The sequence below is a fragment of the Lissotriton vulgaris genome, chromosome 1_1 (genome assembly GCF_964263255.1).
Source record: "Lissotriton vulgaris chromosome 1_1, aLisVul1.2, whole genome shotgun sequence".
NCBI lineage: Eukaryota > Metazoa > Chordata > Amphibia > Caudata > Salamandridae > Lissotriton > Lissotriton vulgaris.
In genome coordinates, this window is record NC_141685.1 from 2,115,108,314 (window position 1) to 2,115,127,078 (window position 18,765).

The 18,765-nt window shown below is 43.0% G+C and overlaps 1 protein-coding gene across 1 annotated transcript in view; it reads right to left on the reverse strand.

Annotated features, from left to right (window-relative positions):
- PWP1 (PWP1 homolog, endonuclein) overlaps positions 1 to 18,765 on the reverse strand; it is a 327,492-nt gene that overhangs the window by 150,488 nt on the left and 158,239 nt on the right. Inside the window, exons 7-8 of the mRNA XM_086921581.1 lie at positions 18,538 to 18,668; positions 13,056 to 13,129 (exon numbers count right to left, since the gene is read on the reverse strand). Coding sequence (XP_086777707.1) covers positions 13,056 to 13,129; positions 18,538 to 18,668 — 205 coding nt within the window. The remainder of the gene's footprint in view (positions 1 to 13,055; positions 13,130 to 18,537; positions 18,669 to 18,765) is intronic.

Genomic DNA, 18,765 nt, shown 5'->3' on the forward strand with positions numbered 1-18,765 from the left:
TCATTGTTCCCATCCCCCTCACCTCTATAACGGAAAATAGAGACTTTACTCCGGGAATTGATAGCTATGCATGTTTTGGTGGGGGTGCAGATCTATCAGTTACTTCTTTGACCAGTAGGTCCCAAGGCATTCGAGGACCTGAAAAAAGAATACGGGATCCCAGAGAGTGAACAATATAGATATACTCAGATACGCCACTGGCTAATGCAACGGATAGTGAGGAAAGCGGCACAGCAACACCTAACTAGCTATGAGAAATGGCTTCTCCTGAGGAACTGGGACAGGCCCCTGATTTCTGAGCTGTATGGCCTTCATGGAGGGGAGGACATAGGAGTGAAGACGAATGCTCAATTCTGCTGGAAGGGGATTTCCTAGAAAGAATTGTGGGATATGTACTATAGTGCAAGACATACCACCTCAAACGCTGCTAGCATAGAAACAGTAACGAAGATTGACACATATTGGTACTTCACCCCAGTACGCCTAAAGAAAGAAAACCTTGACAGGGATGACAGAGGCTGAAGGGGGTGCGTCGACCTGGGAACCTTAGTCTAAATACTGTGGGAGTGTCCTAGGCTGACTGAGTATTGGGAGGAAATGCTATCAGACATAGACACATACTCCCTAGATTCCCCTCTTATGTAGTTCTCAGCCTTTCCAACCTCTTCACTTACCCACTAAAATCTAAACATGGCAAACACATAACACTAGCATTTGGAGAAGCTATCAGGCGATCCTTGCGTTGTGTGGAACGGAAAAGGTCCAGTCACACAGACAGTGGCTGCATCGCATATGGCATCTCTTGGGGATGGAAAACACTCTAAACATCAGGGTGACACATTTACACATTTAAGGAGTCCAGGCGCCCATTTATAAATATACTCTCCCAGGAATTCAACAAATTAACTTGCCCTAAATATCTACGAATACTGCAATTGACTGGTCTGTCTGACCAAAAGGGCATAATCATACCCAGCAATGAGATTAGTTATACGATCAACAGATGCAAATTAGCAGGTTAAGCACCCAGAAGGAGGGGGGAATGGGGAGGAGGGGGCTCTGGTTGTTTATGGGGGTTGGGATAACAGTTGTTGCAAGCTAGTCATGGCTGCTTGTTGATACCAAGCTGACAGACGTTTGTCTATGTTCCAAGTGGTATCTTTATTGATGCAGTAATAATAAAACAAATTTAAAGATAAGATGGTGGCTGCCTTAACACTTTTGCTGTGACCAATGGCTAATGCCAAATCAACATAGCAAGTAGAACCAAAGAGCCCACAGCATTCTCCAAAACTCAGGGCATCCACCAGTTTAAAGCTACGCTCTTAAGAGTTAAAGAATATTCCAGCCACATTACAGGGGCGAGTGAACCTTTTGTTGAACAATTTAGAGATAATATTTCTGTGTTCAGCAAGATTAGAGAGGAAAACATGTAGTACCTCCAATGATGTTAGCTGTGATGCAGCAGGCCAAACTGACCATTAAGACAACCAAGCATTTGCATGATCAATCTTCAGTCTACACTTGGGGCATCATGTAGGTAGCAGAAAGATTCAACCCTGAAGGCACATGCTGATTCAATTAAGGACAGAAGGTTCCCATTACCGAGACCAAGGTGAGGGCCTTCATGGGAGGAAACACACAAAGTAGAGGTAATGCCTCGCTTCGATTATGAGTTGTATGACAGTATCATCAACCCTGGCACAATTTAATGTATGTATACTACACTGGACAAATGCAGAGCTTATGACTACATTCTCACTTTTCTTACAGTAGTTACTGATTAATTATATTAAGATATCACAGAACCATAACTAAAACATTTCTTTAAACATGATTTTCAACATAAAATCATACAGTAGCTAAATACATAGCATTAGTTGAAACTGCAGATTTGGACAACACATCTCCTGGGTGGCCAAATATTTAGACATATCCCCTGCTTCAAGTTTAATACATTAGATAAGAGTTTTGCAGAGCACTGTTTAATTCACTACAAAACAAACAATCAACAAAATGTGCAATTCATAACAACAGAAACTGATATCAGTAGCATTAAGGGATTAGAAAGATGTACGGAAAAAACACATTTACTAATTCGGTAATTAAAGGGGCAAATTGAGGTGTGAAAACAGACTTTGCGTCCAAAGTGAATCAAAGACATGTGTGAGTTTCACTTCTGGTTTCAATATGTTCAAATAGGATTATAATAATATGCTATTTTCAGCAAAATGACCGTGTTGATAGGGATGTTTAGTATAATTTAAATGTCTGCAGAATAATGCGCTCAACTTCCACTCTTTTGTATGATTACAATTTACAAAAATGTCCAGCAATACTACTACACTGAATTGCATTTCCAAGGTAATACTCCCATACAAAAAAATTAAAAGCATTGACAAAAGGCACATAGAAGCACACAACATACTGAGAACATACACTAAGAACAGACATCAATTTTCACAAAGACCAAAAGACATACAAGCATCTATCTGAAATCAATGAGCACAAATCAACAATCGTACATATGTTTTCTGCAATAGGGGACTTCATTGGAATATAGGAGGATGGGATGCAGGGTTACTAGATGGGGTGCACCGGGTGATGTGCAGCAGAGGGGCACAGAGTGAAGTGCGCCACGTCTATACATATAATTGTAAAACTGGCTAAACAGCTAGAGCTAGCTGAATTGTACTAATGGCATGGGCAACTTAGTATGGACGGGTGATAAACATATGTTCATTTATGCTCTAGACATGTTTTCCAACTTTAAATTATTTTCAGATTTTTTAATGTACCTGCTATTCTAAACAAAACTGCTAAACATTTTCACATATTTATTTATCCTGCTCCTTTTGTACAATTTTATTAGCCATTTCAAAATGTGACAAGGAAATATATAGCTATGTTTATACAGTACACACTGCAGAAATTGAGTTCTTTACGTTTCCTTGAAAAACTATGGGGTTGGGCAATACATTTCTGTGATGGAAACAACTCTAAAGCACTCAAATTGGTTATCAGCCAGACCACTGATAGGCATGTAAACCGCACAAAATAACGAACGACTCTCCCTAAAAATGGTCGCTGTCATGACATATCTTTCTTCCCAGCGCACCAGACCAATGAAAATAGATGCTGCATAAAGAACGTGGTGAAGAACCAAAATGTGTTCCTGAAGCATGATGCCATAAATTAAATATACTGTAAAGGCACCGATTTTGCAGAATGTACAACAAATTCTATACAAAGCACATACAAAAGGATTTGCCTAATGAATACCACTTTGTAAGGTCTTCAGTAGGGGTTGTTTTGAATTATAGGCCGACTGGGCCCTTTTTTAATTCACTTTATGAAGTATGTATTATTCTTGGAGATTTTACTATCCATTGGGACTGTGCATCTGGCAATGCTCCCTCCACCTTACAGGACATTATGGGCCATTTGTATCAAAATCCTCATTTGCGATTCTCAAACATCGATTTTTTGCGAATCGCTATTTGAGAATCACAAAATGCTATGTATGTAGGATTTGAAATACATTTTGCGAATCCTACATATTCCTTAATTGCGAATCTCAATTTGCGATTCACAATTAAGGAATACCTCCCCATTCATTCCTATGGGCCTAGAGGCCCATAGGAATGAATGGGAAGACATTCTCAATTTGCGAATAGCAATTAGAGAATCGCAAATTGAGAATGCAATTTCAAGGGTGTCAAAAGGACACCCTGTTGCACCCCTGAAATAAGCATGGGCGCATATGTGGCGCATATATATGCCCTAAGGGCATGTATGTTCTTCACATTGCACTTTGAAAAATGCAAAAAAGTGCATTTTTGAAAGAAATCGCAAATTACCACCAACTTGAAGTTGGTGGTAATTTGAGATTCCTTAAGGCCAAATTGGACTTTTTTGATGCTTCTTACATTGCATTAAAGGAATCGTAAAATTTGTGATTCCTTAAATGCAATCGCAAAATAAGTAATCGCAAATTTTGCGATTCCTTATTTTGCACGCAGATTTGCCTCATACATACGGCTAAGCAAAATTGCGATCGAAAACGCCGAAATTTTGCTAATTTCAGCATTTGCGATCGCAATTTTGCTTGATATATATGTGTGTGTGTCTATATATATATTGAAATGTATTTTACCGAAGGATTTTAAATGAAATGTATTAGACATTGAAAAGATACTGGGGCTGCTTTCTAGCTCTATTCGACGGAGCCCAATCACAGCACAGCACTTGCACTTTAAATAATCCATTCTCACTAATGTTTGCTGTCATGTGAGCAAGGCACCCGAGTGCCGAAACGTTATGAAGCCGACAAGTGAATAAAGAAAATTGAGCACCGCAAAATCTGGTCCGTGCATTGTATTCCTGGCGCATGCTGAGGCGAGCCGCAATCGCGCAGGAAAACTTTGGTCTGAAATATAAATATATATATATATTTATATATACATATATAGGTTGTGAAGCACACTCATGGTGGAGGACATATAATAGATTTATTGTTTTCCAACTTTGACCTGTCCTAGTCGGACTCCATCCCTTTGATCTGGAAAGATTGCTTCTGGATCCAGTTTAACTTGTCTATTTCCATCCAGGCCCTCAGAACAACTGTGTAAGGCCCCTATCGTTCAGTTATTTCTCCAAAACTGAAGGTAATAGTCTGCTGGCGACTTTGGAAATTACTACTTCATTCCATTTAGCTTCCATTGATTCCAACATGATGGAATATGACCATTGGCTGCGCACCTCTGTTTGTTGGTAGCACAGTTCAGATGGGTACACAGATTTCTGGTGGCCTCTCTGAGTTAACACTATTTCTATGGAATGATCCCTGTCCTCCTACCATTCTGGTTCTAGGTGTGGATATTATCAACCCCATCCTGAATGCTGCGTTGAACAAGTCTTTTTCCACAGCTATGGTGCCTTCATGTTGGAAGAAAGCCAAAAAAAAGCCTAGTGCGGATCCAGTTGTCCCAGTCAACTATAGGCCAAGTTCTCTCCTTCCTGCACCTTCCAAACTAGCAGAAAAATGTGTCAGCACCAGCTCTAAAGGTACCTAGAGGTCAATGGACTTCTTCGAGGCAATCTGGATTCAGACTTAGACACAGTACTGAGACTGTCTCAGTTGATGTCTCGGATGTCTTAGTTGATGTCTCGGATCTCATAAGATGTACCATTGATGCGGGTGGTAGGGCAGTCCTAGTATTGTGGGACCGGTCAGCAGCATTCAACACAGTCCCACATGCCAGGCTGCTTGCAAGCTTTCTTGACATTGGCATTAGAGATAATGCCTGAAAATGGCTCAAGTCCTTTCTTGAGTATAAGAGTCAGGCAGTCCGGCTGCCCCTCCTATTCCTCTACCAGTCAAAGGGTGTCAGTCGGAGTCCCCCGGGGCTCTTCACTTAGCCCCACTATGTTTAATATCTATTTGTCCCCACTAGCTAAGGTGGTGAAATCATTGGAGGCTAAAATTATTTCTTATGCGGAGGACACCCAGTTTTCCTTTGCTTTTAGCAAAGGGAATTCCATCGATTTGGATGCTATTCAACCGGTTCTCTCCGCTGTTTTTAAATGGATGACTTGCAACCTACTGAAGCGCAACACTGAGAAGACAGAGGTGCTCCGATTTGGACACAACTTTGTTTTAAACTTAGAAGTCCACTGGCCTACAGGGGTTTCCTCACCAGACACCCAACTGTTGTTGCAAAGAATGTAGGGAACAGATTTGACAATAAAATGTTATTTTATAATCAAATTATATTGGTGGCCGGCATTTGCCTTTGGCATCCTGCGCATGCCAAAAACATTTTTGCACCTTCTGCCATCTCCAATTAAGATTACTGTGATAATGGCCCTGGTGATGTCCAGATTGGAAAACGCGGACGCATTATATGCAGGCCTGTCAAAATATCTTCTGAATAGAGTCCAGATCAAATATCAACTAGAGAGAAAGGGCATGAGCAGGCACTCCTGTACCCCAGTCAATATATTAACAACTAAGGAGTGACTAAGTGCAAACAAATAAAGAATATTTAAACAAAAAATCTTTTTAGTGTCCTTTTCTTTATATATATCTCTCTTACTATCCCCCTCAAGGACAAAGAAACCCCTTAAAGGAAAATATTCCTAAGGGGAACCAATGTCCCTGTGTGATTTCCAGAAGGAAAGGAAAATCTTATCTTTTTTTGTAAAAGAACCCTCGCTCACCACTAATTGGTGACATGTTTCATCATTGGGTCCCCGCTGGGATGGCCGAATGCCCCCCAGCGTGCTACAACGCCTGTTTTACAGCGGAGCGGGATGTGGTGAGTGCAACAGTGCCCAAATTAAGGTGTGAGTGTAACTGTGGGTGCAAAATTAAAAAATACAAGGTTGTTGCCTATACAAAAATCTTTAATACCGGCCAACCTGTATTAGGTTAAAAACAAAGTGGCGGACAGCTAGGTTCTGTCTTAGGAAACCTGTGTCCTTTAAAACAAACAACTGGTCAACATGCTTCTGCTGCTACAACTGCAAATTCGCTCAGCATTCGGCAGGACCAAAATTATGTCCTCCGGTGGTGTACGAGCGCTAAGGCGCACCCTCCCGTGAGGCTCTAAATGTGAAAAATTCTTTTGAAGTTTAGACCATATAGTGTTATTCACAGTTAGTAGCCGTGGTAGCTCACTGCGATTTGCAGGGGCACAAAAAATGTTCTGAAAATCCCAGGATACACATTCAACAAGCAGATAAAGGCGGCGCCATTGTCGTCATGGACCGGACATTTTATGAGTCCAAAGTAACTGAACATATATCTGACATCAATACCTATCTCAAATTGGACCAGGACCCTATCAAAGAACTAAAAATGACCTTAGACAGCATACTAGAACATGCTGAAAACATAAAATGGATTACTACGAAAACCCGACAATTTCTGACAGTCTCATTTCCTGAGCAGCCAGGAATATACATGCTGCCCAAAGTCCATAAGGATCTCTCAAACCCACCTTTCCGTCCAATTGTTACCGGGTGTGGCACCATCTTTGAGCCTCTGGGTCAATATATTGATAAATTCTAGCAACCTTTTGTCCAGTCTTGGTATTCTTACACTAAAGACACAACACATTTTTTGCAGAAACTGATGAAAGTTGTAGTAAAACCAGGCATGTTGATGTGTACTTTAGACGTCAAGGCCCTATACACCTCTATCCCGCATGTCGCTGGAATAGAGGCTGTGGAATGGGCCCTTTTGAAACAAGATGAGTTACCTGTGAATAAGATTTTTTTGTTGGAACTTTTGCACTTCTGTTTACATCACAGTTATTTTAAATGGAATGATGACTTTTATTTACAGAACAAGGGTACTTCAATGGGCTTTTCTGGAGCCCCGGCATATGCCAACACCTACATGGCCAGGTATGAAGACATGTTTTTGGTGACAGATAGAGATTGGGCAGACAATATAATTTTATATTGTCGTTATATCGACGATATCTTTTTAATATGGCAGAATTCTAGCGCAATGTTGGAACAAAAGATATTCCAATTGAACTTGTACAATGAGAACATTCAATTCACCCAAAACATTGATGACAAAGCCATCCCATTCTTAGATGTGCTGGTGAAACTGGAGGATGATGTAATTCACACTGAAGTATACCATAAGGCTACAGATAAACACACCGCTCTTATGTATAACAGTTTCCATTCCAGGAATCTTATCAATAATCTGCCGTACTCATTAATGCTGCGAGCCAAAATAATCTGTTCCCAAGAAGTAACTCTACAAACTAATCTTAACACCATCATCACCAAGTATGTATCTAAAAAGTATCCTACAACTGTGTTGGAAACAGCAAAAGACAAAACACAAAAATTAACCAGGGAGTTCTTGCTGACAAAGAAAACGAAACAGCAACATCAACGTCAGGTATTTGTTTCTAAATATTCCACTAGTTCAAATGAAATTAAAAAGAGTATCAATCGACATTGGGAGTTGTTGAGCCATGAGACTGATTTCAAAGAACTGTTTGTAAATAGACCCATTTTTGCCTACAAAAGATCTCGGAATATTAAAGAACTATTGAAACCTAATCCAGTTTCAAGAACAACAATCTACAAAGGAATGAAAAAATGCCAGAATTGTGTTTATTGTAATAATGTGATGGTGACTGATACAGTGAAGCATCCCCACACAGGAGAAACTATTCCTATCAGGATCAATGCTGATTGAACACCGCAAATGTCATATACGCAATCAAGTGTCCCTGCGGTCTGTTGTACGTAGGGAAAACAGAAAGGAAGATCAAGACGCGTATATCCGAACATAAGAGTACTATTCGTAACAAAAACACCAACAGCAGTCTGGCAGTACACTGGGATAACAACAGACATACAATAGCTCAAGTCAGATTCCAGATCCTTGAAGTAGTCACCCCCACACCCGGAAAGAGCCTGACCAAGACTCAGTTACAGAGAGAGATATTTTGGATAAAAAGATTACACACACAAGATCCCAAAGGGATCAATGATCGAGTGGATTTAATTTGTTTCCTGTGATTATTGCATGAAACATGTACGCAGAAGGACTGTATTATTCTACATTGATATTATATTTTGTTAATACTTGTAGTTGTTTTTCTTTTCCTTATACATTTTGATTAGGTGAATAACATTCAATCATGACAGTACATTTCTGCATATCACTTGTATGTTTACACATTATATCATGGCGTCTTTGCAGATTCCACATCTCATTCCTCCCGTTAATGAGTCCGTTTTCTACTTTCATGACATTAATGCGTCATAAACATGGCCGCCATACACCGTTCGGCGTAATACACTGTTTGGCGTTTAGAACCGGGAGTTGGAAAACGATGGCCGGATTTGGTTTACTTCGTAACCGCTTTGGTGGCAACAGGTACATCACATCGTTACTAGACAGGGTTATTCTTGCTCATTCTGGATATCACTTTGACTGAACTCTGTTGTCGTTATTTTTGCAGATGATCTGGTTAAACTTCGGAATAAGTACAAAGAGCGGTTGTTAATGGGCATTGAACTATTTCAGTCACGAAAGGTTGGTTTAAGCTAAATGCGTTGTTGTTCACTCGTGAGTTTTTTTAATCAAACAGCCTCTTCATAGAAATAATTGTCCGTTAAAACTTTACTCTGATAAAGACGCTTTGTCTTTTTTCGTTAACAGAGGATATATTGTTCATGCCAGGCATCTCGGACGCACCATTAAGGCTTGTGTGTGTTTCAGCCCTACAGGTTCCGTCATATCGTGCTCTGATTGGATGGATTTCGATTCGCGCTCCCGCTTCATTTAGTTGTTATTGTTGATCACAAGTGAGTGCGGTGTTTAATTTTTCACGCAATCATTTAATATCCATACCAAACATCCTGGTTATTGTTGGTATGTTTTTATTTTAGTACATCGAAACGCCAATCCTCTCCGCACCTGGATACTTTATAGATCATACATTGTCTTCCTGCCGTTCGTTATATTCATACAAGTGAGTTAATGTTTAACATCTATTCGAGTCTATGTCATGAAAACTTACTAGATATATGTCTTTCACCCATTTATTTTATTTTTCATACATGCATGGCAAGCAATTTTCAATGACATTGCAACACTGAGTTAATTACTGTGGTGAACTTTGAACTATGCAGTTGGAGACTGCTCAGTGGAGTGAAAGTATATTATGTTTATGTTTTTCAGGTATCGCCCCTGACGAAGGGCCGTGTGGCCCAAAATGCATTGGGCAAGGGCAACTTGTGAGATAAATTAAATGTTTGATGTGATTTAAACATCAGAATTTTTTGACATGATGAACCCATTGTATCAGCTTATAACAGATGAACATCATGTATAATAATGCTATGATGCTAGTAAAAATACGGATTGAATGAATTTTTCAGAGTTTATGTGTCTCTATGTATTACGTACATTTGATTATCAATTAATTTACATTTGATTATTTGGTAATATCCAATTTGGATTCGCAACAGTGCGCAGAGGGCAAGCGGTTTCGCTTGATTATATCATGTACTAATGTCATGCCACAATGAGCAAACGTTCAGAGATCCAGTTTCATGTAGCAATTCAGCCTTAATTCCACAGAGTTTGCTCTTTCCAAGATGTTGGGTTTCTGCAAATGACTCTTGTTGGGTGCACACTGTGAAATGTGTTGTCTACAAATGTGTGCCTCTTCAGGTTGCGAGAGTTTTCAAGCGCTAGAGTGGAGTCTAAAAGCAGTGCTAGGTTCTCTCAGTGTCAGTGGAACATAAAGGTGTTCAGATTTTATGCCCACCCATTATTTGCCTCCGTGCCTCTCTGCAGAGCACCCTGAGGGATGGTCACATATGTGCCCGTTGTGAAAGAGTGTGAGTGGGCCATAGCAAAAAATGAACAGCACCAAAGGAAAAGAAAATGCTGTGCTTTAGGGGGGGCTAGGTAGGTGCGAGTGTGAGTGTGTGCATATGCGTTGGTTTGTGTGTGTGTGTGTGTGTGGGTGTGTCTGGGAGTCTTCTGCGAGGAAGGCGAGGATATGGTGAAACAAGTAAATGCCGTTTTCAGCACACATTCCTAGCTAAACACAGCATGCCTTTTGCAGTTGATATCACTGCAACCCGAACGGAAAATAAACATATCGCTGGCTCAGCTTTTCTTATTGCTAAATGGGCTGATTTCTTTTTTTTTTTTTTTTACAGGGGAGGGTGGACGGGGGAGGCTGGGGGGGTGGGGTCAGCAGTTTGTCTTATTTGCGCTACCAGCATAATTGTCCCTTCCCTGCACAGCAAGGCCGTGTCACTGGGTTCCCATACCCCGTACCCGCAGCAGAGACGGAGGGGGAGTAGGCATTAAAACTGCAAGGGGGTGGGGGGGTTATTGGGATTGGCTATTTTCTCGGTCTCTGAGCCCTGTAACACAAGCCCAGCATGAACGCCTTTGAGCCAGTGCTAGAATATGGTGCTAGTGTTAAGCGCTCCGAAAGCTTCAGGTCGAGTTTGCGCTAGAATATGGTGCTTGTGTCGGATATTGTGCCCTAAATCAGAGTTTTGGAGTGAACCGGTGCTCCAGGGAAGGCCGACCGCCCCTCCTGGAGGTTTATGTCCAATAGGTGTGAACAATGTTCATGCATTTCTTCACTGTAAAAAAGTGTTGCGCCTTGAGTCCAGATATCCTGAAGGACGAGGGATCAGCTTTTTGTTGAATTAATGTCGCCCACCGTAAAACCGGATGCAAAACGAGGGTGTGGAACAAATGCCTCAGAAACAATAATGGGCATTTAATCAGACATGACCAGACACTGGAAGGGTGGGGCTGCCTTACACCTGGGTGTCCTACTTCCAGCTGTCTATAAAGCCTAGCGAGTACGTGACAGAGCTGGTATGTGTAAGGCATCGACTGTTTGGCAGCCTGTCAAATACCAAATATAACCGGAAAGAAAGTGTTGGCGGTGAATTGTTGGGGGCAGGCAGGGGAAACTTTTCTCAAGGATGTGCAGGCTCCCAGAACACGCACAGTCCCAAAAGCGAAAGAGGGTCGCACCGGAGCAGGGGATCTCTTATCTTTATGCACATGGCCTATAAAAATAAGAAAGTGATTCACGACTGCCGTGAAGCAGGCCACCGAGTCCAGATCGCAAGCCAAAGGGAGGCAACCAAAACACCTCATTTCCAATAGCAGGCCACTGTTTAGCCTAAACGGTGACTCCAGCCTATTGGGAATGAGGGGTGGGGCCTAAAGCCCTCTTCTGAAAATCCTCTCCTAAAAAATCTCTCACATAGGCGGAGCAGGGCTCTGCCCTGCAACGCACGCGAGACCTAAAAAGGGGTATAAGTATTAGACCTAAAACCCCAGAACTTTAGAATACTTCTGGAATCAAGAGGAACCTCTGCCAATGAGGAGAGCTAAAGAGTTTTGAGGAGGAGTACTGCCCCTTTGCTTAATGTTGCTTTGCTGGGTTGGCCTGCAGTTGCTGCTTCTGCCTAGGAGTGGAAAAGGACTGGACTTTGATGTTTTCCCTCCAGTGAAGTTTCTCCAAGGGCTTTTGTGTGCTTGCCTCCTGCTCTGAAGTCTCAGGGTCAGCAAAGAATTAACCTGCAGCATCCCTGAACTCCACTGCTGGGAGTTTTGACCTGCCTTGGGTGCCAAATGCAGTTCTGGGCCCTTGGAGGTAGTTCCTGCTGTAAAGAACTGAAGAATTCACCAAAATCGACACTTCGCTCTGCTAGCAGCAGCTGTTTATTTCGACACAGCCCCGCTGTTTGGGAAAAAATCCAGACGCACAGCCCTGTGCGGCTGAAGAAATCAAAGCAGCACCCGCCCGAGGCCCGAAAATCTGCTACACGACGAGTCAGCATACTGTGTATCTCAAGTCTGAGACCCCTGCACTGACTCCAACGCAGGCACAGCTTTGAGGCTAAAAGAAATGGCGCATCGCCTGTCAACGGCTATGGAAATGGAAGCAGCACCTGGATCGCCGCCGCATCGACCCGTAGCACCTGTAAGCAGCAGAACTGTTGCATTGCCTCCAAAAGGACTCAGGAACTGACTGTTTGTGTCAAGCTACCTAGCTTGTGAGCAGGGGTTATCTTATTTGTGTATTTGTGTATTGCCCTTTTCCAGAGTAAAAGGTTTTTGTGTTGTTTTTTTTGTAGATTTATATAGTGCAAACTCGATCCGAAGGTATTGTAGCGCTTTACTTGAGCACAAGTTACGTTACAAAAGGACACATTCATTTCTTGGTAGGCAGGGGGAGATTAAGTGATTTGCCCAGAATCACAGGATGCTCAGCAGACGCAGAGGCTCCAACTTGGTTCCCCAGCTCCACAGTGGGCAGCTGTAGCCGTGAGGCCACATCCTCTCCCTGGGTGCAAGCCACTGCCAACTAGACATCCTCATTTCTTACAGCAGTTCAGCCTATATTTTAATATTTACGCATAATATTTCCAAATACTTGGCATTTACAGTATAACACTGGATATAACTGAAAGATAACCAAAAGAGGAATTTACATAAATAAGGAAAAAATAAATGTTTTTACCTGATTTGCTTATTCCATGACAAGTCAAGAACTGCATCCGAATGTCCTTCCTGACATGGCTCTGCTGACGCACCCTGTAAAAGGTAAACATTACACACTGGTTGTTGATTGTCTTATGGCAGTTTTTAACGAAAAAGTAATGAACTGTAACAATAATAATATTCCCAGGTTACCGAACCACTGTCAGGTATGTATTTGTTTCTATGTATGTGGTATTTCTATGGCGCGAAACTAGCCAAATGCAGCGGAGCTCTGGCACTGTCAACATGGCCGTCCGCAGGGGGGGGCAAGGAGGGGCGCTTACAACCCCCCCCAGCACCTCTCCTTGCAAATGCATCCCGGAGGGAGGCCTGACGCCAGGGCTCCTCCTCAGACAGGACATCATTTTAGGCATTGCAGGGAACAGACCAGCTCCCTGATGGGGCCGCCTCGCACTCCTCTGAGCACAAGACCATCCCCATCCCGCCCATTATCATTCTGTGTAGGGCTGATTGCCACATAAAGAATGACAATGGATCAGTCTGGGCTGGCACAGCATGTGGTGGCCTCTTACAGCCTCGGTCCAGGGCAGGGCATTCTGTCACATGGAAGTGCAAAAACGCCCATGCTGCTGCTAGGTGAGAATCCAGCTAACCAAAGGAAGGCGGTGAAAGAAGTTAAAAGGAAGGGATTGTAGTTCGAGTATAGCAGCCATGGTTGCTGATTTTTGATTTTATGCAACTAACAACCATTTACAAAGCCAATAGTTCTGGCTTGTGTAGGTGTAACGTTATTTGTTCCAAGTGTAACATTACTTGTTGTATTCTACATCTGGATGCAATGACAGAATCAACAAACATACCAGTCAGGTGGCACATTATATTAAACATAGATTTTTAGCTTATGTGTTTTAAGCCACACATTTTATTACATTAAACACCCTTTTGGAGAGACCCACTTAGCTATTACATCCCACTTAAAGCTCTGGAAACAACGCCATGTCACAGTCGTCCCACGTCCAGGCACTGTGCATCATGCATGACTCATGCCTTCCACTTTTTCAGATTGCCTACATGCAGGGGCATAGTGAACCCTGCCCCACCCTACCCCTTGCTTTAGGAACTACAGATAGGGTGGAATTCTTGATGGGTCTCATAATTATTGTGAAAAGGTGAGTGAGTAAGTAAGTGAAGGGATGGCTGGATAGATGAGTGAAATGATTGATGGATAGATGAGTGAAAGGGTGGATGACGGGCGAGTGAATGGGTAGATGGATGAGTGAAATGATGGATGGATTGATGAATTGATAAGTGAAAGGGTGAATGGATGGACGGATGAGTGAAGGGTGGATGTAAGGCTGGATGAGTGAGTGAAAGGGCGGGTAGATGGACAAAAGGATGGATAGATGAGTGAAGGAGTGAAAGGGTGGATGAATGAGTGAAAGGATCGATGATTCCTGAGTGGATGGATGGGTGGGTGGATGGAAGGATGGATGGCTAAGTGAAAGGGGAATTCAAAGAGGAAGGGGGGATGGGTAAATGGATGACTGAACAGATGAATGGCTGGATGGATGAGTTAATGGATGGATGGGCGGAAGATTGGATGGATGAGTACGGATGGATAGGGTGAAAGGGTGGATGGATGGATGATGGATGAGTAAAAGGGTGGATTGAGGGATGGATGAGTGAAATGATGGATGAAAGGAAACGTGATGGATAGGTTTGTAAATGGATGAATATGGACATGGATGGGCACACAGATGGAAGGACAGAATGAATGGTGAAAGACTGAATGATGGATGAAAGTTTGATTACACGTTGTAAGCACCATTATGTTAAGCAACATTTCCTATACATTGACTTTCTCATTTATGTGAGTGATTGTCTCTATATAATGTGTGTGTGTTGTAACGCACTCCAAAACTCTGCCCCGCAGACTTGGGATGAGTAACACTATAGAAGAAATTAAATACACATGAGAGAGGGTCTATGTGAAGATGAGGGGCGCCATTGGAGGGTGGTGTCAAGGCCAGACTGGCCGGACCGGGCATCAGGCGTTTTCTCTGGGAGCTTTAAATGTGGGGCGGTTTTGTTACCACAAAAAGACCTGCACATTTGCTTAAAGCTGTGTGTATACTGACAAACCATGAAGTGCACAATTGTCTCAACATAATATATACTTATTTTCACTTGTACTTTAGTAGTTGTCTATTTACTTACTTATATACTATTGCGCAACCTTCTCTGATGTGTCTGTAAACCTTACATTTTGTCCAGAATTTTGACCTCCTGTCCTGAATTTTTATCCTGAATTTTGACCCTTTGTCCTGAATTTTTACACTCACTATCCTGAATTTGCACCATGCCAGTTGGTCACCCTAGCATCATGGCGACCCATCCAGGTGTCGGTGGTTGGGGGGGCGGTGATCCTCGGCGTTCAGATGGAAGCAGGGGGCTACCAATGACAGGGGTGACAAGGGCAGGCGCCCTGCAACCCACTCATCACCACCTCATGAAGGAAGAAAAGTACCCGATCAACTCGTCGACCCAACTTCAAGAAAAAAAACTTTCAGACGCCATAGAAAGGCAGCAGCATTTGCTGTCTGCGAGTCTGTCAAAGTAGATTTGTACTGCATTAAATGTCTGCCCCATCACGGTCACCACTCAGTGTCTTCAATTTCTCATTCACCCCTCTTTTAAACCTCATGTCAACCCGTCTCCCTCAAATTTCGGGAGGGGGGAGGCTAATTCACCCAGCCAAAGCCATGTGCAGAGTGGAGATGCAAGGGCTCTAAGTAGGGGTGAAAACACAACAAAGCCTCATTATCAAGTAAATGGTCTTTTAAAGACCTGTGTGAAGTACTGTGGTACGCCTGTGTGTGTGTGTGTGTGTGTGTGTGGTGTGCCAAGAAGCTGTCTCAGCCAGGCACACACATTCCTATAACATTCATACCCATCAGAATGAAAAATCGCCACTTCTAGCTGCCTCGTCATGAGGTGGGAGTGGGAGGATGTGCACAGCAGGGGGAAAGGGCTGGCCAGCGCAGGTGACGCTTTTCTTTTGTATAGGAATTTCTGCTGGCATCATAGCCCAGGGTTTGCTGTCTGTGCACTTGTATAGATGTGTATTCCATACAAGTGCACAGACAGCACACCCTGGGCTATGACGCCAGCAGGAATTACTTTACAAAGTAAAAGTGTCACCTGCACTGCCATCCCTTTCACCCTGCTGCCTGCACTTGTATGGAATACACATCCACAGCGCTGCTCACCAGATAAATGGTGAACAGGGCCATTGATCTGTCTCTTTTTGCATCCAAGGGCACCGATGAAGAAGCAGAGGAGGCCCTGGCAAGGAGAATCCAGGAGACATTTGACCCACACCTATCTAGAAAGTGAGACCTTCGGGAGGGGCTGGATGCCAGGGCGACAGTGCTGCTGATTAGCCTGACTCCACTGAACAGTATCAGAAGAGCAGGCAGCAGTTATTAAGTAAGTTCCAGTAACTTTAATGCATTCTACAGCATCACCAGCATTACCTACTGGCTGCATATCTAGGTTACTGTGTTTTAGACTTACATTCATGGAAACGTCAAAGAGGACAGTCCCCTCCGAATATGCAAATGTAGTGTAAGCTTGAAGGGGCAGATTTACAAGCCCCTTTGGCCACTTTTGCGTCACTTTTCCCATGTTAAAAGTGACGCAAAAGTGGCGCAAGGGGCATGTAAATCTTCCTGTAGCGTTCAGCTTTTGGGATGCCAGTGGGGTAATTTTAGGGGTCAGGGTGGGTATGGGTTTTGGGGTGGCAGGGATAATTTTAGGGTTCAAGGTGGGTATGAGTTTTGAGGTGTCAGGGGTAATTTTAGGGGTCAGGGTGGGTATGGGGTGCCAGGGGCCTGCTTTTAGGGATCAGGGAATGTATGAGTTTTAAGGGGCCAGGGGAAAATATTAGGGCTATGTGTGCTCTAATTGTTGTCCAATTTCAAATGTTAGGGTTCAGTGTGGATATGGGTGTTGGGGGGCCAGGGGTTCAGGGCGGGTATGAGTTTTGGGGGGCAGAGGTAATTTTAGGGTTCAGGGTGGGTATGGGTTTTGGTTTTCAAGGGGGGGACATTTTAGGGTTCAGGGCAGGTATGAGTTTTGGGGGGCAGGGGTAATTTCAGGGTTCAGGTTGGGTATGGGTTTTGTTGTGCCAGGGGGGCAATTTTAGGGGTCAGGGTGGGTATGGGGTGTCAGGGGGCTGCTTTTAGGGATCAGGGAATGTATGAGTTTTAAGGGCCCAGGGGGTAAAATTAGGGTTCTTATGTGTGCTCGAATTGTTGTCCAGTTTCAAATGCAGAATTCACCACTTTTTTTTCTCAGCTTGGCCTGAGCATGACCCGATCCGGATTGTCTGCCTTTTTAGCCCCGCCCCTATTGAGTAACATTAGCCACGCCCTTCATTTGCCAGGTTAGCCCCCCCCCCCCCCCCCTCTTTGAAAAATTTCTGCGGATGCCCATGACTGTCAAGTCAACTTCCCATCCCATGTTCATCATGTAGGCACTTTTAGTTGTACAGTTCATATTTAGCTGATGGGCTACAGAACAAAGTACAACCAGATGACAGCAGGAATGAAAGGACTGCTTTTTTAACTGCATACAAAGTGTGGAGCTCCAGATAGATTTATCAGTATCAGGTGACGTGTTCCTTACAGGGGTGGAGTCTCCACTCCTTAATGAGCAGGATGGGAGAGCATACAACTTGTATCTTTGGACGGGTGCATTTAAGATTTGAAGACTCGTTTGTCACCACTCACATTGTCCTGGCTACCATATGCTGCCACCAACATCAATCAGTTATTGACATCTTAGAGTGAAAACAAGTTAAGCAAACGTTTCCCTTTTTCAGGCAGCATCAGCAGTAACTTGAAACCTCTGGACAATGAACAGACATGTTATTTCTATGTTCATTCGTATCCACTTACATTGTCCCCAACGAGGCCAGGGTAGGCCTTGATATAAACCTCTGCACTAGCTGTCGCCATCTTAAGCTCTACAGCAGGGAAGGATCAACATGTTTCCATATCTACAGAAAGAAACATCTGTTTGTGCAGCACACTGGGCAGTCATCGAGCCACAGGCACCAGCATTGACCAGGCCACGCAATACTTGCATGGTTCAATACTGTAACTTACCAGCATCTTTTCAATGTGCTACAAAACGTGACTTTTTTAAGACACATAAATAAGAAAAAGCTCTGGATTTCACAGGTGCTTCCCATGAATGGCGGCTACAAGACATCTGCTAGAAGTTAAGAAACCACGATTGTGCAAAAGGAAATTACATGCCTGCGGTATCCTAAACATGGGTAAAAATATGCACTGCCAACAAATACCACAGAACAAAAGAAACTGCACATCCTTCAGGTAAGCGTGGTTTGTGTCACAGCTCCAAACCGGTTTGCTAGATATCAACATTCATTTGCAACTGTAACAACTGTACCCAATGCAAATATAGAAAAATACCTTTTTTCCTTTCTTTTTCTTCTTTTTTGTTTTTTTGCTCCCAAGTGAAAACACTGGTTCTAAACAGTCTACAAGATCAAGGTCCCATACATCAATAACCGGGGTCATATTACCAACCGCAGCATAATTCCCTACAAAAATAAAATAAGTAAAAAAAAATTTAAAAAAACCTTCAATTGTGTAATAAAGAACACCAGAATAACATGGGTAACTATAGAAGCAGCACTA